Source organism: Eptatretus burgeri, chromosome 9 (assembly GCF_056783735.1).
Source record: "Eptatretus burgeri isolate ZD-2024b chromosome 9, Ebu_testis_v1, whole genome shotgun sequence".
Classification (NCBI taxonomy): Eukaryota; Metazoa; Chordata; class Myxini; order Myxiniformes; family Myxinidae; genus Eptatretus; species Eptatretus burgeri.
The window spans coordinates 53,500,881-53,517,989 of NC_140969.1; the positions used below are offsets into that span (position 1 = coordinate 53,500,881).

Consider the following 17,109-nt stretch of genomic DNA (forward strand, 5'->3'; position numbering starts at 1 on the left):
TTGTTTTCAAATGATATTTCCTACGTGCAGTCGATCACATGTGTAAAGTATTGCATCCATCGATCAGTGAAGTGGTTTCAGAGTATGTGATTTTAAAATGTTTTCTTTTGATCACATATGGCTACCATACCACGTGACTGATGACGTTGAATACTATTTATTTGTGGATGCAGTGGTTCAAAGGTTATCTGAAGTAAAATCTGACTTCCGTTTTGCAAAAATTCATTGTTCAGGATAATTCCGCAATATTTCCACACTCCTTGTTAGCTGCTCACAAAAATGTTGGAGATTGTGAGAATCCACGTTTAACTTGGATACAATCAATAGTCTGACATGTCCATGTGTTTGTTTCAACTGTCCAGTTTTTTTAGTTTGCATTTTTCCATGGTCTTTCTTTGTAAACACCTGGATAAAAACTTGTAAACATTGTATTGTTGGTGGCAATGTTTCAAACTTCGGTAATTTATGTTACTGTTTCACCGCTCATTGTTGACATTAAAATATTAAATCCAACATTTTTTTAAAAAACGGTTTTAACTAGAAAGCATCTCAAAATGAAACGCCCATCTGCATTTACTTTGTATTCCAACTAAACTTGATGAAAACGACAGTTAAAAAAAATTGTACATTTTATTAATTTGTGTTCTCCATATTCTCATAATAAAGGTTTGTTGAAGATTTGATGACAAAAGCTCAAGTGGTAAAAATTTTATGGCTTGGAGACACACTGAAGCTCAATGGTAAATAAATTAACAAACACAGAAGCAATTAAAAAATAGAAATAAAAAAATGTGTGTCACGCTTGATAATGAGGGTTACTTATAGTCACTATGACTTTTCCCTTTCACATTTTGGCCCAATTTTTTATTTTCTTCTCCACATTCTCATAATAAAGGTTTGTTGAAAATTTGACAAAAGCTGAAATGGTAAAATGGTTGTGATCTGGATACACACACACACACACACACACACACACACACACACACACACACACACACACACACACACACACACACACACACACACACACACACACACACACACACACACACACACACACACACACACACACACACACACACACACACACACACACACACACACACACACACACACACACACACACACACACACACATACACACATACACACACACACACACACACACACACACACACCACACCACACCACACCACACCACACCACACGATGCAAAACCCCATCTCCCGCTGTTGATGATGCAAAGTTCTTGTGATTCATAGGTGTGTTACATTTTACAACGTCTCTGGAAATTTGAAATTGTAGTGGTTATTAGCAACAGTTGGTTTGTCCAATTTTACAATCGTTTTCTTTTTCATGTGGATTCCGATACGCGACTTTTGAAATGACGTAATCTGCCACAGAATGCTCGACGAGCATGTGCAGAAATCATCAGCAACACTGGTCATCCGGGCAGGGACCATATATTGTGCATGCCAGATAAAGGATTGTTACATAATATGGATCACAAAGCTTCTAAAAAAAAGGCAAAAAATACTTGGCAATGTACCCGAGAGAAATGGGTGTGCCTCTGCACAATGAGCGATTTGGAGAACTTTCTGATTGGCTCACCCAAAAAATTGATATCTTGCAGCCTGTATTGGAAAAACTCCAGACAACGTGGGCCCGTGGATGGGCGCGTTCTACACGACCTCCCTGGTCAATGGTCATCCCTGTCAGTGAGTAGACTTTGAAATTTGCTGGATTACGTCATGTGGACATGGGAGGATTGCTGATTTATTTAATGGACGTCTGCAATTGGAAAGACAATGCCGTCGTTACCAACATTCGGGTAGACTTCTCAGAGGGAGACACCATATCTGGTTTAGGGGTTTTATGATATTTACTCCTAATCGTGTTTGGGAGGGGGGAAGATGTGGGAGTGGGAGTTGGAGCTGCCTGGGCTCTGAGTGCCGTTAAATATATATATATATATATATATATATATATATATATATATATATATATATATATATATATATATATATATATATATATTGGTTGGCTTTGAGGCCACAGGAGAAACTGCACTGCATTTTGCATCTATTGCTTGTGTGTGTGTGTGTGTGTGTGTGTGTGTGTGTGTGTGTGTGTGTGTGTGTGTGTGTGTGTGATGTCCACTGCTGCAGCTCACTCGTACTAACAGAAAATTGTACGAACCCACTACCTCTCATCCACGGATATCCCATATTTCCTATATTTCCTTGTCACATTTTCATTCAGGAGCAGAACAGTTATGGTTTCTCATTTTGAAATTGCCACTTTTTCATCTAAATTCAGAAAATTATGTTAAAAAGACTATTTGAATTATTGATGTCACGCGAGCAACGGCAGGTTAAAAGTGCCCGCTGAGCAGAATTGAGTCGCTGTAAATGCACACACACTACATGTGCAAAAGGCCTTGTTTGGCATTCATTCATCATTTTGAAAGTCCCGTATCCATCTGTCTGTCGTCCCGTATCCTCAACTGTTTTGAGTGTTCTGCCATCTTGATCAGCTTTTTCGATGAATTAGTAAGCCTCAGCTGATTGATCATAGTTGGAGGTATTCTTGAAACCTGCACTTTGGCATGATGGGCACTCATTCATCCAGCACTCCCTTGTTGGCTGCTCACAAAGAAATGTTTCTGGGAAATTGTGAGAATAAACTGGGAAGTCTGGGCATGCTTTGTGTGGTGTGTTAACTGTGCAAATCGAGTTTTCATGGTCCATCCTCACATAACACATTGTGTGGAAGCTTGCTGCTCAGCAGGACAGGTTTCAAACGTAGCTCAGCAAACTTGGTCTTGCCAATGTTGATGTCAGGATACTCCCCATAGGAGAAATAGTTTTCCATCAAGGGTAATGTCAGGTGTCACATATTACTTAAAGTTTACCTTCCTTTCCTTGGATCATCATGATGTATCCTTCCAGCGAAGTGCTTGCTGACAAATGTCCCGCTCTTTTGTCCTTGACCACATCAAGTCTTTGACCACCTACACAGTATCCTGACTGAGACTGAGGTTATTTATCTTGGGTTGAATGGAAGTTGATGCCTCATACTTGACCACATCTTGCTTCAAATAGTTTCTTATAAACAGTTTTCCTCCAATGAGGGTTTGAGGAAGTGCAGTGTTCATTACTTGGTGGGTTCGCACTGTCGCTTTTGGCATAGTGCATTGGCACTATTGAAAACGGGTGTTTCACCCCCCCCCCCCTCAAAGCATTTCTTCTTTCTTCACTTGTGGACATCTCGCCACACACTGCAAACACTTTCACTTTCATTTTGCTTGGCACTACATTTTCTGACAGCAAAAATTTTCTGCTTGTTGTGTTCTTCTCCTTCTCCTCTGGTCTGTTTCTCCATTCAGTGTTTGTTTTCTGCTTATGTTTGAGGCATTTTCGTTCTTTAAATAAAAGTAAAGAACCAGCTTTATGAATATCTTTCTGGTTTAATTGTGCCCTTTCCATTTAAAAAAAACATAAACATTAAAAGTTAAAATTGGTTTTGATATGCTCAAAAACGCTTTACCGTTTCAACTTTATCTTGATCCAGGAATAAGGAGAACATTTCAAATATAGTAATATAAAATATTTTGGAATAAATTTATCAAGTTAACTGTTCAAAAATATCCTTTCAAAATGACCCCAAAACGATGCAAGAAATGCAAGAGAAAAATCTGCAATTTATAACATACCGAACAGCAGGGAAATTGATGAACAATGTGATTATGTCAGGAGACCAAAGATCAAACAGTGTAAAACATGCTCAAGAACTAGAGGGGGAGCACTTGGTAGAGTGCAAAACCTCCGCCGCCAATACTGCGAGGTCACTCAAGTGAACCTGATATCCTATTCATTCAATTTGACATCAACAGTGCTCACAGAGTTATAGTTTGCAACTTTCCCTTTTACTTTTAACTTTTACATACTCAATTCATTCGTCATAACTAGATTCCTTGAGACAGAAATTGATTTTACGTTTGTGGGTATATCCTCCTGAAGTTCCAAAATCAGCCGCAATTATAATTTTGGCATGTTTTTTTGTTGGAAATCACTTATAACATGTAGAAATGCAAAAAAAAAAAAAAGAATCGAGATTTTGTTGGAAAAAAAGTTGCAAATTTTGTTTTTTTTTCTCTAACAATTTTTTTTTGGGGGCGGCTTGGAAATCACTTAAAACATGTAGAAATGCAAAAACAAAAATTCAAATATTTTTTCAAAATGGCCACCATAGCGGCCATATTGGACTTTGGACCAAGTCCAACATCTAATGGCATAATCCTTGGACCATACCAACCCCCCCACCAAGTTTCGTCGAAATCCGTCGATGAGTTTTTCCATAATACTGTTCACAAACAAACAAACAAACAAACAGATAGGGGTGAAAACAGTAACCTCTGTCCATCTTCAATGGCGGAGGTTAAAAATACATTGTGCTCAAGAAGAAAACAAGTTTCATTGTTGGTAAATTCCTTTGCTTTTGTGTTTTACACTGCCCTCTTGTGTTTTATCCTGTTCTTCATGAACTTGTCATAATGCAATCGCCCACCAACTTTTTTTTTTCATAATGCAATTTTATCATAATGCAATCACCCACTGACATCCCCTTCCTCATCCCACCTCCACCCTTCAACTTCCTCCTCCCACAAAGGAATTTTTGCAGGGTGTATATTAAAGTGTAGGTGCACATAATACATCCAAACTTGACCCACCCACCTCTGAAGTGGGTTGAGTTTGCGAATTACTTGCTGAAAAATGTATGGTCTGTGCTTTGGGGTTTAGTGCGTCTTAGGGGGTCTTAAGGTTATTAAAGGTTTTCAAGGTCTTAAAGGGTCTTTCGGCATCATGGTAACTTTCATTATGTATTGGTAACATTTGTTACACACACCTTTTTGTTTGTTTTTGTTGCCTTTTCCAAATGAAGTGGTTGTCTTATTCATATTTATTGTTTCGCTTATAATTTACATTTATGAAAGAAGAAAAACAATTTCCGGATATCAAATCAGAGATAATAATACAAAAGAAAAATAAAAAAACAAACAAGCATTTTCATAAATAAATGGACACAGATTTTTGTTTCATTTAAATTGATTATTAGCTTTCCAAACAAATCGATTATTAGCTTTGCAATGGTCCCATTTTTATTATTCCACTTGCAAAGGTACCTGCTCGTTGCCAGGCAATGATGGGTCCCTCCCAAATCCCACCCCACCTCCTCCCTAATCCCACCCCACCTCCTCCCTCTGGACTTCCACCTCACCCCTTCCCCTGCCTCTTCCCACCCCTTACTTCAGACTCGCATCCTTTCCCCTTCCTCCTCCTACCCTCACCTCCCTCTTCCCACCTCTTCCCATTCCCACTCCCACCCACCCCATCTCTTCCTCCGACCTCCCCCCTTCAATTTCCTCCTCCCACAAAGGAATTTTTACAGGGTGTATATTAAAGTGTTGGTGTACATAATGCATCCAAACTCGACCCACCCACCTCTGAAGTGGGTCGAGTTTGCGCATTACTTGTTGAAAAATGTAGTCTGTGCTTTGGGGTTTAGTGCGCCTTCAGGCTTTTAGGGGGGGCTTAAGGTTCTTCAAGGTCTTAAAGGGTTTTTCGGCTCTTTCGGTTCTTAATGTTCTTAAAGGGTCTTATGGGTCTTCAGGGTATGAAGGGTTTTTGGGGTCTTAAGAGTCTTCAGGGTCTTTAAAGACTGAGGTGGTGGACAAAAATACCCTCATGACAATTGTCGGGTTGGACTTGGTCTGTGTGTCAAATTTGGTGGTTGTCGGCCCAGTGGTCTTTGCCAAAAACGCAAACACACAGACAGACGTTGAATTTCTAATTTGTTAGATGAGATGTCATTTATTAGATGTCATCTAATTTATTCGATGACAGCAGAAATCCTTGAGAATAAAGGGTGACAGATGGATGGATGGACACTCTCCTTTTTGGACTAGATAATCTGAGGTTTTCCACTTTTAGAGAGTGAGTGACGGACCTTGAGATTCATGGAGGGGCACTTGCATACTCCTTACTGCCAATGGAGGCACAATTGACATTACGAGGGAAAATAAATTATATATACTGTTGTGGACCTCCGCCCCTCCGGCGTGCGGGCGACCGCTTTTAGCTAATTGCGGCCGCGCGCCCACCGACCATGGCAATCCAGTCGCAGCTTTCGGATCAACGCCGAAATCCAGCTACGGGTGTGTTTTTAACCACACCACAACCTTGTTAATGCTCTGCCCGTGCTATAGGGTCGATGGCCGAATTGTCGATTTACCTAATTATTCACGCGGTCAGATGACCAAGAGGTTGTACCTCAACGGGACCTGTCCGGAAACCCGCTTTTAAGCAGCCTGTTCCGTTTGTGATTGCCGAGCAGTTTATTATCGCCAAGCCCCGTTGGACCCGATTATCTTATCGGCTATTAATAACCAGCTGTTTATTCCGAACGCAATTATGGCAGTTCAATGGAGGAAGGGACGCAACGAGCACGTGAATATTCAAACAATGAGGACATTTATTTGTAATGCAGGCACGTATGCAATGAATGGGGGTAAGGGACAAGACACGAGACCTCCAGCCGTTGTCTATTTACAATGTACATGCACTTAACAACAATTCTACTTATCGGACAAGGCGCCACAGACTTCCATGCAAAAACCCCAGGTAAGAAAAGGGAGAACAGGGCCCGTAGGCCTTTAATTTTCTTTGGAGCTGTGAAGACCGAAGGAGCTCCGCGAGACCGTGCAGGTTACCTGCCACCCTCGTGGTGACTCGCTGGACGACCCTCGATGTCTCGTCGTCAACACGGCAGCTGGGGTAACGGCGGCCTGGTTGGTCCAGGCCTAGCCGTGCGGCCTGGTCGATCGGGCCTGGCCGACGACGCTTCCGAGGAGCGAATGGGCCTTGCTCTTTTGGAGTTGATGCTCTTTTATGAGCCCGCTCCCTCCTCAGCGTCGTTCGGACCGTCCCGGGGCCCGATCACTTCAGACCGTTATGTCGCTGGCTGGCGACTTCTCTCCGGCTGGCGACCTCTCTCCGGCTGGCGACTTTGCTGCCACCTCCACCGACTCACAACTCTGCACGGCTCTGCAGGCTTGACTAGACTCCCGGCTCCAAACTCCGAACTGCAGACTCCAGACTCCAGACTGCCGACTCAACTCTCCGAACTGCCGACTCAACTCTCCGAACTCAACTCAACTCCGACCTCCACTGGTTTATCCGCGTTTCAGCCCAGCCTTTTATCGGGTTCAGGGGTGGTGTTTGGTCTTTCACCTCCGACCCTTAACCCCCACCCCACTGGCTCCGCCCCTTTTGTCATTCTGATCCGATCTTGCCATCAGACGCGGACGTGGTAGAAATCACCGGCTTTCGCTCCAACGAGGAAGCCGTCGTGTTTGGCGGCGGAGATGCCGCTCGTTCGTGTACGCCGTTGCCGGCGAAAAGATGGCGGCACCATGGAGATGATGGTGATTAGATGTTGTTCGTTTGATGATGTTGTTTGTTGGGGAAAAGATGGCGGTGCCATGGAGATGCTGGTGAGGGAATGCTGGCGGTTGTGATGAAGGTGGTGAGGAGATGTTGGCGGTTGTGGCGAAGGTAGTGAGGATATGTTGGCGGTTGTGGCGAAGGTGGTGAGGAAATGTTGGTGGTTGTGGCGAAGGTGGTGAGGAGATGTTGTTTGTTTTAAAATAAAGATAGCAAAAGAATAACGGCTAACTCAAAGATGCACAGCCCGGCTCACGAATAAATCCCGTTATACATCGGTGGGGAAATCTAATCTGGACACACACTTATCGACATAACTGATCTTCGGCGAACCTGAATGGTGTTCTGCGAATTTCCACAACCGTAACAATACGTTTGCATGTGTATACATGGAGCTCCGTTTTAGTTGTATTGTATGAAAGACGCAGAATCATCAACTGCTAAATGAAGTGTCAGCTGCTACACTGCTACCCAGTGTCATTTATTCTGAAGGCTTTAAAGTATGCAAGTGCATTTGCCTTCACCAAAAGGGGTCCTATCCCCTTTTGGTAAAGGAATCAATCCGTGGACGTGTTTATGGCTCCCTGCCCGTCATGAGCATTCAGTGGACCACCTCATCCCCCCCCCAACTCTCCCTCCTCTCCATGAGGTCCCATATAAAGTTGTATCCAAACTGTTCAGAGCCATGAACTTGTGTGCCATTGAAGCACTTTCTGAAATGGCCTTGACCAACAGGGGGTCTTGCCACACATCCACCCTGTTTGGATCTACTTTGAAATTAACCAGGTTTCCCAGTTGTAGCCATGACTAAATGTTAATTTTCTTACGCAGACTGAAGAAGAAATCTCAGTCAGTGGAGACTCAGGGATTTGGCATTTCGATCCTGCGGAAGGTTTCTGAGGGGGATATCAATGCGATATCTGCCAAGCCAACCACAGTCCTTCGAGATTCCCTGCTGCTCCAGGAAAAGCCTGATCAGAATGTGGCTGGCATGGAACTGCTTTCTTCCAGGCAGCCAAACGACGAGGGGGCCAACGTGGCGGCAGTGAGCAGCAAGCATGGTGCACGCCGCGCAGATCTACAGCGCTCTTACACGCTCGGTGAGTGCTATGAAACGTATGCTGTCACTACCATATATGTATCACAATGTGATGAAATGTACCATTTATTTTAACCTGCAGTAGGCCCAAAGCAACACCTCCCCCAACCCCAAAAATGTAAATTAAATAAAAAAATAAAAAAATAATTATTTCACCTTTGATGGCTTGATGTACAGTTACTTTTTGGCCATAATTGTGCTTCACAAACTAGCCATAAGTGGGGTCAATTACCTTTGCTGCAATGGCACCACCACAATTACTGTTCATTACAAATAAATTGGTTTTAATGATTGTTCCTTATAGTGAAAGGCTTTGTGGTGTCTGCACACATAATGACTGCAATCTGATTTTGTTTCCATAATTTTGAACGACATCCCTTACCTTGAGTGCAAACTAAACCTGGTCATGACTGGTGCCAATCGTGCAAAAATCATTTTATATTTTCCATCCATCAAGCTCCTTTACCAACGTGTTTCCTGATATCTTATTGTATTCCTTATATTTGGCCTAAATAAAAAGCATGATAGCTTGGGCTCGTCTCAACTGTTCTATTTGCCAACGTTGGAGACACAGAGCAAGACAGGCAGCATCATATATTATTTATCTACGACTACTTTAATGGTCCCAATTATTCCCACCACCTTGTGCGGTAGGTCTATGGGGGAGGTTTTGTTAACAAGTCTTTTACAAATCGGCTAGCCATGTCTGAAAACCCATTGAAAGTGGCAGGATTTAGTCATTTGTTGAGGGTGCCGGCAATAACTTGCCTACTCTTCTCAAATTACACCATGCGATCTTTAGCTGGGCTTGCAATTTTTTTGGCATTGGAGTTGCCCTTTGGACAGGTACCACTTCAAATCTGATTGCCCGAATCTTTTTTTTATTGTTGTTTTTTTTTTCAGTTTTTTGACAACTGTCCACAATCTTTTCCTTCATAGCTTTACTTACAGAGATTGACTCAATGGGCCGTGGCGTTCATAGGAGTTGGTTGACCAGGAGTCTTGTGATCTAGGTGTCACATTCCCTTGCAATTGTTAAATAGACCATCAATGGCCTTATCTGGACGGTATTGATAGATTTTACAACAGTCGGTGGCAATCAACATAATGTTTTTCATTTCAATAAAATATGTTTAAAATGTAAGTGTTTGTGAACAGAAAACGCACAAAAAATAATTAATTATGCAGCTACGTCAAGATGTACTTGTAACTTTCAACATATAGTTCTTGTCCGCTTGCAACCCACTCATTATAACAGTATAGCTAGAGGTACATGAATGTGTACTGTTCATTCATTGAATAAGTAAAACTGCAGTTGTTATGCAATTCATTTCGAACTCGCTTCCCGAGAGAAAAAATGACAGCCCCCGCAACACGGGGATTGGTAATGGGTTTAATTTTTTTTAATTTTTTTTTTGATACAGCCTGATTTAGTTCTCGACTATTTTAAGTTGGGGGGGGGGTGGTACTCTGTTGCTGTTGGTACTCCAGTCACCCGCTCCACAAGCAAAATGTCTACTCCTACATTTGGTTGATATTGACATTTGGAACTCCCGATATACCAGGCGAGTTGGACGGCACATGCGCAATACATGGCCAAAAGTATGCGGACATCCCTTCTAATTAGTGGATTTGGCAATTTCAGTCACACCCATTGTTGACAGGTGTATAAAATCAAGCACACAGCTATGCAATCTCCATAGACAAACATTGGCAGTAGAATGGACCGTACTGAAGAGCTCAGTGACTTTTATCGTTGCATCGTCATAGGATGCCACCTTTCCAACAAGTCAGTTCATCAAATTTCTGCCCTGATAGAGCTGCCTCGGTCAACTGTAAGTGCTGTTATTGTGAAGTGGAAACGTCTATGAGCAACAACAGCTCTGCCACGAAGTTCTAGGCCACACAAGCTCACAGAACGGGACCACCGAGTGAGTGGGGGTGCTCCATCGCTGCTGTGTGCGCAAGGGGTGGGGCGTGGGCTCATGCCATTGTCTGAACATCATGACGTGCAGATTCCCCACAGCTCCCTTACTGCATTCACCCCCGTCGGATGTGCACAAATGGGGAAAGATGCTCGCATGAAGTCTGCTCTCGAAGGCATGTCCTATTGTTCTGTAGGGTTTGTTTGGTTGGTTGGTTTGTTTGTCGTGCTACTCCTCAAGTTCTGGGCTAATTGTATCCAGACTATATAGGATCAGCATGACCCCCAAATAATGTATAGGGGTGTATTTTATCTTTGCTAGTGTTCTTGGGTGGGGGGGGGAGAGGGGGAGCGAGAAGGGAGGGGATGCAAATTCTCTAATGTAAATGTGTATTCTGTCGCCCTGCCGAAAGGTGGGGAGGTTATTACAAGTCTCCACCATGTACAGTACTGTACAGTATTCCTGTCCCCACGTTTTCCAGTGCAGTGAGGTGTTTTGAATTGCAAGCAGTAGGTATGTTTTTGCTTCATGCACGTAACCCGGGTTTGTTTTTTTGCCTACACAGAGCTGTCAGTTACCTATAAACTGCCCAAAATAAAGGTATGTGTCAAAAGAATGTATTGCATCCCTCCATCCCTCGGGACCATACTCTGTACAGAGAGTCGGTGCTGCCGAAGCAGTCTCCTGGGCTTTTGGACACAATCCTGGATGGGTCGCCACTCCGACGCAGGATACTTGAATGGCTCAATCATCCCAGCAGGCTGGTACCCATTTTGCCGACCTCCGAAGGATGACAGGCTGAGTCAACCCCACCTGGTATTAATTCAATGACCAAGTGGGATTTCAACTCAGGACCCTGGGATCCCAAGCCTGCCACCCTAACCATTAAGCCAACACCAGACATGTGTTGCATGCTTTGAACAAGATTGCCTGTTAGGCGGGTACTCTGCTGATGCATATAAATCAAAATGTGTAGAGCATGACGAAAGCACTCCCAACCAATCTTCCATGGACATCAGTCCCACACATGCGCAAACTCCACTTTTGTCTTGCTCCACACATTTTGATTTATATTTCCACCCAATTGCACTTGCCTTCTGATTTTATTTTTTATTTTTGGTTTCCATTTGCGGGAAGAATTGTCTGAGTGGCAGACAAGCTTTTGTTCTTTGTGGATTATGCGGTTTTACCATGTAAGACATAATCCACGGCTGTTACTCACCATTACAGCCAAGAGGTACTATTTGCATATACTGTTATGTGTATGTGTATGTGTATGTGTATGTGTATGTGTATGTGTATGTGTATGTGTATGTGTATGTGTATGTGTATGTGTATGTGTATGTGTATGTGTATGTGTATATAGTCCAAAACAAAGCCCTTTTGACCCGATAGATGCAACAGGGCATTAAATGCCATGCATGCATGCGCAATGCTTCGCCTATGGTTGCTGTGGTGGGTACCAGGAAGCAAATGTCACACCAGCTATCGCTGCATGCATCCTGAGCAACAGCAAATGCCTGTCACACATTAACCTGCCTGTGGTACACAAGACAGTTCTTGGTGTAGCCAGGAACAATTTCAATTGTAAAAAGGCTCTTCTGGCTAAATGGTTACATCGATGAAACATTCTATGGGGATATAGGGCTCGGATAAGCTCATGCCTAATAGGTGGAGCCCATGCTGGAGATTGGAGGGAGAAGGCAAAGCCTGAAAGACATGCATGCAGTGGGGTGGGGGGGGGGGGAGTGGAGTTGGTGAAGTGGTGTCAACTCCTTATCCAATGCTGGTGGCCTTAAAACATCCTTTTCATCACGTGCTTTGTACAACCCCTTTTTATTTCAAAATATATTAACCAGGATTTATTGAGGAGCTTGTAAGTACAGTGTAACCATAAATACCATAATAACAATAAAATTGGTCGGGGGGGGGGGCTGGTGGGATGGGGTGTTTGCTTGCTTCCACTCTCGTGAGCAAAATATTGACATTTGATGTTGAGTGCAGGATTCAAACTTGTGCCTGTCAAGCAATCCTCTCTGTGGAATAGCAAACACCCAAACAATTTGGGTGTGCAGACAATTTGGCCTTCAGCTCCGTTTTTACATTTTATTGCCTTTTGTTCTCTGCAGGAAAAAGGTTCAGGCGGTTGTTTAATCTCATCTTGATGCTCGCTCTTCCTGGTTTTATTTTTTTTTCATGCCGTTTTGTCCACCCCCCGCCCACCTTCATGGTTCATAACACAATCCCTGGTATTGACTTATGTCTTCTGCACCAGTTTCCTGAGGATGTTGCCTTTCTCAGTTCAATCCTATCTGTGGGGATAAGTCTGACTCGGTTGACAAGGTTATCAGTGCCAGATGCTGAAAATATATATATATATATTTTTTTGCAGATTTGTTAGGAGGTTTGCCTTTATGTTTGCAGTCCTAATGTTAGGAATTTTGGAATTCTGCCAATGTCTAGTACACAGCCTACTTTTATGAAAGGCTCCAAGCTACACTGACCCTTCTGAAGGACAATGTCCCTTTCGAAGGACAGTCATATGTGATGTCACACTGTGCTTGTTAATCACCAGCACGATGATTTTTAGTTGGACTCCATTACGTTGGAAATCAGTCAGACTCGACTGAAAGTTGAATAGGCAACCCTTGAATTATCCTGTAAGTGCAACACACCTTTCACTTTTACTCCATGGTGGGTGGACTGCTTGCCGAAACTCCGACCGCAAGCTGTCAAGCCTGAGACCTTAAGTTCAAAGTACCGCACACCAAATGTACCTGTTGTGGAGAACAGAACAAAGTAGGATTATGATCATGATAATCAAAAAATATCGAGTCATTATATTTATTGGTTATAAAGCACACCACTCTTCAGTGAGTCTTCCTCATTGTGGTTGTTGTTTTTATTATTATTATTATTATTATTATTATTATTATTATTATTATTATTATTACTGATGTTGTTGCACAGGTTGGCAGAAAGGTAGCACACTTCCCTTTTAAGTTGCTTTATGTCCTGACTGACTTGGTCGAATGGCTGCTTCACAGGCAGGGAGTTTCATCACAAAGCGTGCCATCCCTCTGATGGATGTTAAGCTGGGTGTCCTATATACTAGCATTAGTTTGTGGATTAAGATATCCTACGGTGTCTTTTGTGAAGAGTAGTAGTCGAGTTAATGCCGGTCGGTGCGATGAATGACTTGTAAATTCCTGCCCGAATCATCTTCCGCCAAATGTCATAGCTGGCTGGGTGGTAAGTACAGCATGGACGTTTCACCACAATCTGAATGAAATAACTTGTGCACATTTGTTTCGTCGTTTTTGGATACAAAATCGAGGCTAATGTGAGAGAGGGTTCAAAGGGGGAAACGGTAACAGCTTCACAACAGATGGATACAACATGCACGGAAATGAACAACAAATGTGCAGAAAAGGAAAAAGTAACCTGCAAGTAAAAGGATTGAATTGGCTTGGGTTAATGGGGGGCAGAGAATATTGAAGGAAGCGACGATAGGATTTTACGTGAAACGGTGGTGCACCATTTGAATGAAGCCCTAGAGGTCAGGTCAGGTCGTGTATAGGAGCATGCGCCAGAGCAGCGCGTCGCTGCGTCCACTTTCCGCCGGTACTCCAGGGGCCTCCGTCTGGCCATCCCCCAGGCAGATGCCTGGCCCATCCCAATCTCCTTGAGTTGCCGATCAACCTGCTGCAACCACGAGGCACGTGGTTGGCCCACTGGCCTCCTCCACTCATGAGATTCCCTCGCTGAGAGAATCTGGTGAGCAGGATCAGCGTCAAGAAAACGAGCCACATGTCCATGCAGCCACAGCTGACGCTCATGGACTATGCAAGTAACAAACCTCATTTGAGTCTCTCTCAGCAACTGCTCGTTGGACACAAAGTCCGACCAGCGATAGCCAAGGATTCTCCGAATAGACCTGGTACCAAAGGAATTAAGTCTCTGTCTCAGATCCTTGGTCAGAGTCCAAGTCTCACATCCATAGAGCAAGACTGGAAGCACCAAGGACCTGAAGACTCGGACTTTCGTCCTCCCGCACAGGTAGTGGCAGCGCCACACCCCATTATCCAGTGAATCCATGACTCCCCAGGGTCGACCCAGACGTCTGTTGACTTCTGACTCACAGCCAGCAGAGACCTGAATATCACTGCCGAGGTAAGTGAATCTCTCCACGACCTCAACATCTTCACCACAAACAGGCACAGACAGGACAGCAGCATCCAAGATGTCATTGAAAGCCCCAGGAAGATCTTAGTTTTGACCCAGGAAACCCATAATCCCAGCGGCTCCGACTCCTCATTCAGCACCTCAAGGGTCCCCAAAAGGATATCTAAAGTCTACGCAAAGATGACTGCATTATCTGCGAAATCAAGGTCAGAGATCTTGACATTCCCAAACGATGCACCCCGCTTGATCTCTCCAACATCCTCCCTAGAATCCAGCCCATACAATTGCTGGAAAGTGTGGGGGCCAGTACACACCCCTGACTAACTCCAGTAATGACTGGAAATAAGTCAGAGATGGTACCACCACATCTCACAGCACTCTCACTACCAGAGTAGAGGCAGGATGAAAGGGATAAGGGATAAGTCCACGACTGTCCACTACATGGACTAGGGATAAGTTTGGAGGTAGTTCGACAGGAGTAGAGGCAGGATGAAACAGAGAGGCCGCTGACCTGTTTGTGATGTGAGAACAGACAGGCCGAGTGCTTTGGCGATATTGTGGGAGATTCCAATAATGTTGGGAGATTAAGATTCCACAGAATCCAGGAGAGACAGATGTGATGCTGGGGCACCAGCTCATACGGGAGAGAAGTACTCCATTTTGTCAAGGACAAAGGCTTTCGTGGACTGGGAGTCGTTCTGATTTTTCAAGGAATGATAACAACAGTAGATTCCCAGTCTGTGGCTGGCTTTGGAGGCCAGCTTTGATATGTGGAGAGCCCAGGAGAGGTTGTGCCTGATGCCGAGGCCAAGAAGTTAAAGAGACTGAACCTCCACCAGCGGATGACCTTGGAAACAGATAGATGATTACTTTGAAGACTTGATGAGACGGACATTTGCCAGGGTTGAAACACATGCTCCATTGTTCAGACTCTCTCATAATTCAGTATGCATAAGACTAGAGTCCAGACTTTTGGTGATGTGGATAATGGGAAGAAATATCACAGAGGGTATGATTTAAAACGACGTTGCGTTGTTCCATACCCAGAGCTTGCAGCACACTGTGAGCATCTCCTGCGAAACTGTGTTGTTGTGCATGTCTCAAAATCTTTCCGTTATAGTTTGCAATTTGCACACAGTTGTGCACCAGATTATGGGTGGTGTGGGATTATTAAATGTCGCAGTCTTGCTGCCCTGTCTCGAACAGAATTCCTGCGAGATGCTGGATAAAGAAGTCACGTGAACAGCACCTCAGAGATTTAGATGTGCCTTGTTTGTGGGAAAATGTCAACCCGTGTTAATTGTAAGGGATCATGATCACACACACAAAACGTATGTGGCCTGCTCCGAGGGTAACATTATCATCGGATTACAGATGGCTTTAAAAATTATTTTTTGTAACAAAATGCGTATTGTCCTTTGCAGGGGATACACCTGGGAGTGTGGTGACTGTGAAGTGTTTGTGATGGGAAGACCTGGCGCTTTCTCAATTGTGGCAATTCCACACGAAACTTTGACTTTTTCCTCTGGGGATATGCTTTGCTCCACTTTTTCTATTTTTTCTTTTAACAAGAAAGCAATTTCATTGGTTTTAAAAATACAGCTTTTGTGCTGTGAGAGCCTGATGAGATAGCAAGCGAATTGGGTGCTTGGCAAACTAAAGTAGCATCTAAGCACCAGTTACTCTGCTGGGTGATCATGAGGGGTTGTGCCAGCTTTTCTCCATTTGGTGCTTCACCTGCACTCTCCTTATATTTTGAAGACGAACTGTGTTTTGACCTTTTTCTTCACGGCTGTAATAGTCATGATTTTGGTGTTTGTGAGATGTTCGAACACTGTATAGCTGGATTCCCCCCCCCCCTCTTTCACCTTCACTCCCTTAACAATGTGAAACGGATTTTGGAGCTGAGGGTCTAGAAATACAATACTGGAAGAAACGTGGGTTTGGTCATGGGACCAACTCAAAGGCCTCTTTGTGTCAGAAAGATGCTGTGGGATCCTTAACACGTGCAGGTGGTATGGCATGCTCAGTGTTGCGGCGTGAAGCTACTTTGTGCTACATCACCCTGCTCTTGAAACCCAGAGTTAATCATTTTTGCAACCGAGTCCTATTTTCTTTGGTCAAAACTGAATCTAGATAGCTCGTGGGCTACATGGATGCTAATGATACAAACAGGAGAGCTCAGATGTCTCGTATGAGCTTTTCTGGATTTTTCACCCTCACCCTGTCTCTCTGAAAGCACCATCTTGCAAACTCTCCCATCTACTTCCTCAACAAACCTTTTGAAGAAGCTTAGTCCCTCAAAGTTTTGGGCCTCGTCATCGGCCTTGATCTCTTTTGGGCAAATCACATGTCAGAGTTAGCTTCCAAAGCCAGCAACCGACTGGGCATCTTC

The 17,109-nt window shown here is 43.7% G+C and overlaps 1 protein-coding gene across 9 annotated transcripts in view; it reads left to right on the plus strand.

Moving 5' to 3' along the window:
- OXR1 (oxidation resistance 1) overlaps window positions 1-17,109 on the plus strand; it is a 325,783-nt gene that overhangs the window by 104,635 nt on the left and 204,039 nt on the right. For all 9 annotated transcript variants that reach the window (XM_085895180.1, XM_085895181.1, XM_085895178.1 and 6 more), the window contains one exon: window positions 8,337-8,605. In XM_085895180.1, coding sequence (XP_085751306.1) covers window positions 8,337-8,605 — 269 coding nt within the window. The remainder of the gene's footprint in view (window positions 1-8,336; window positions 8,606-17,109) is intronic.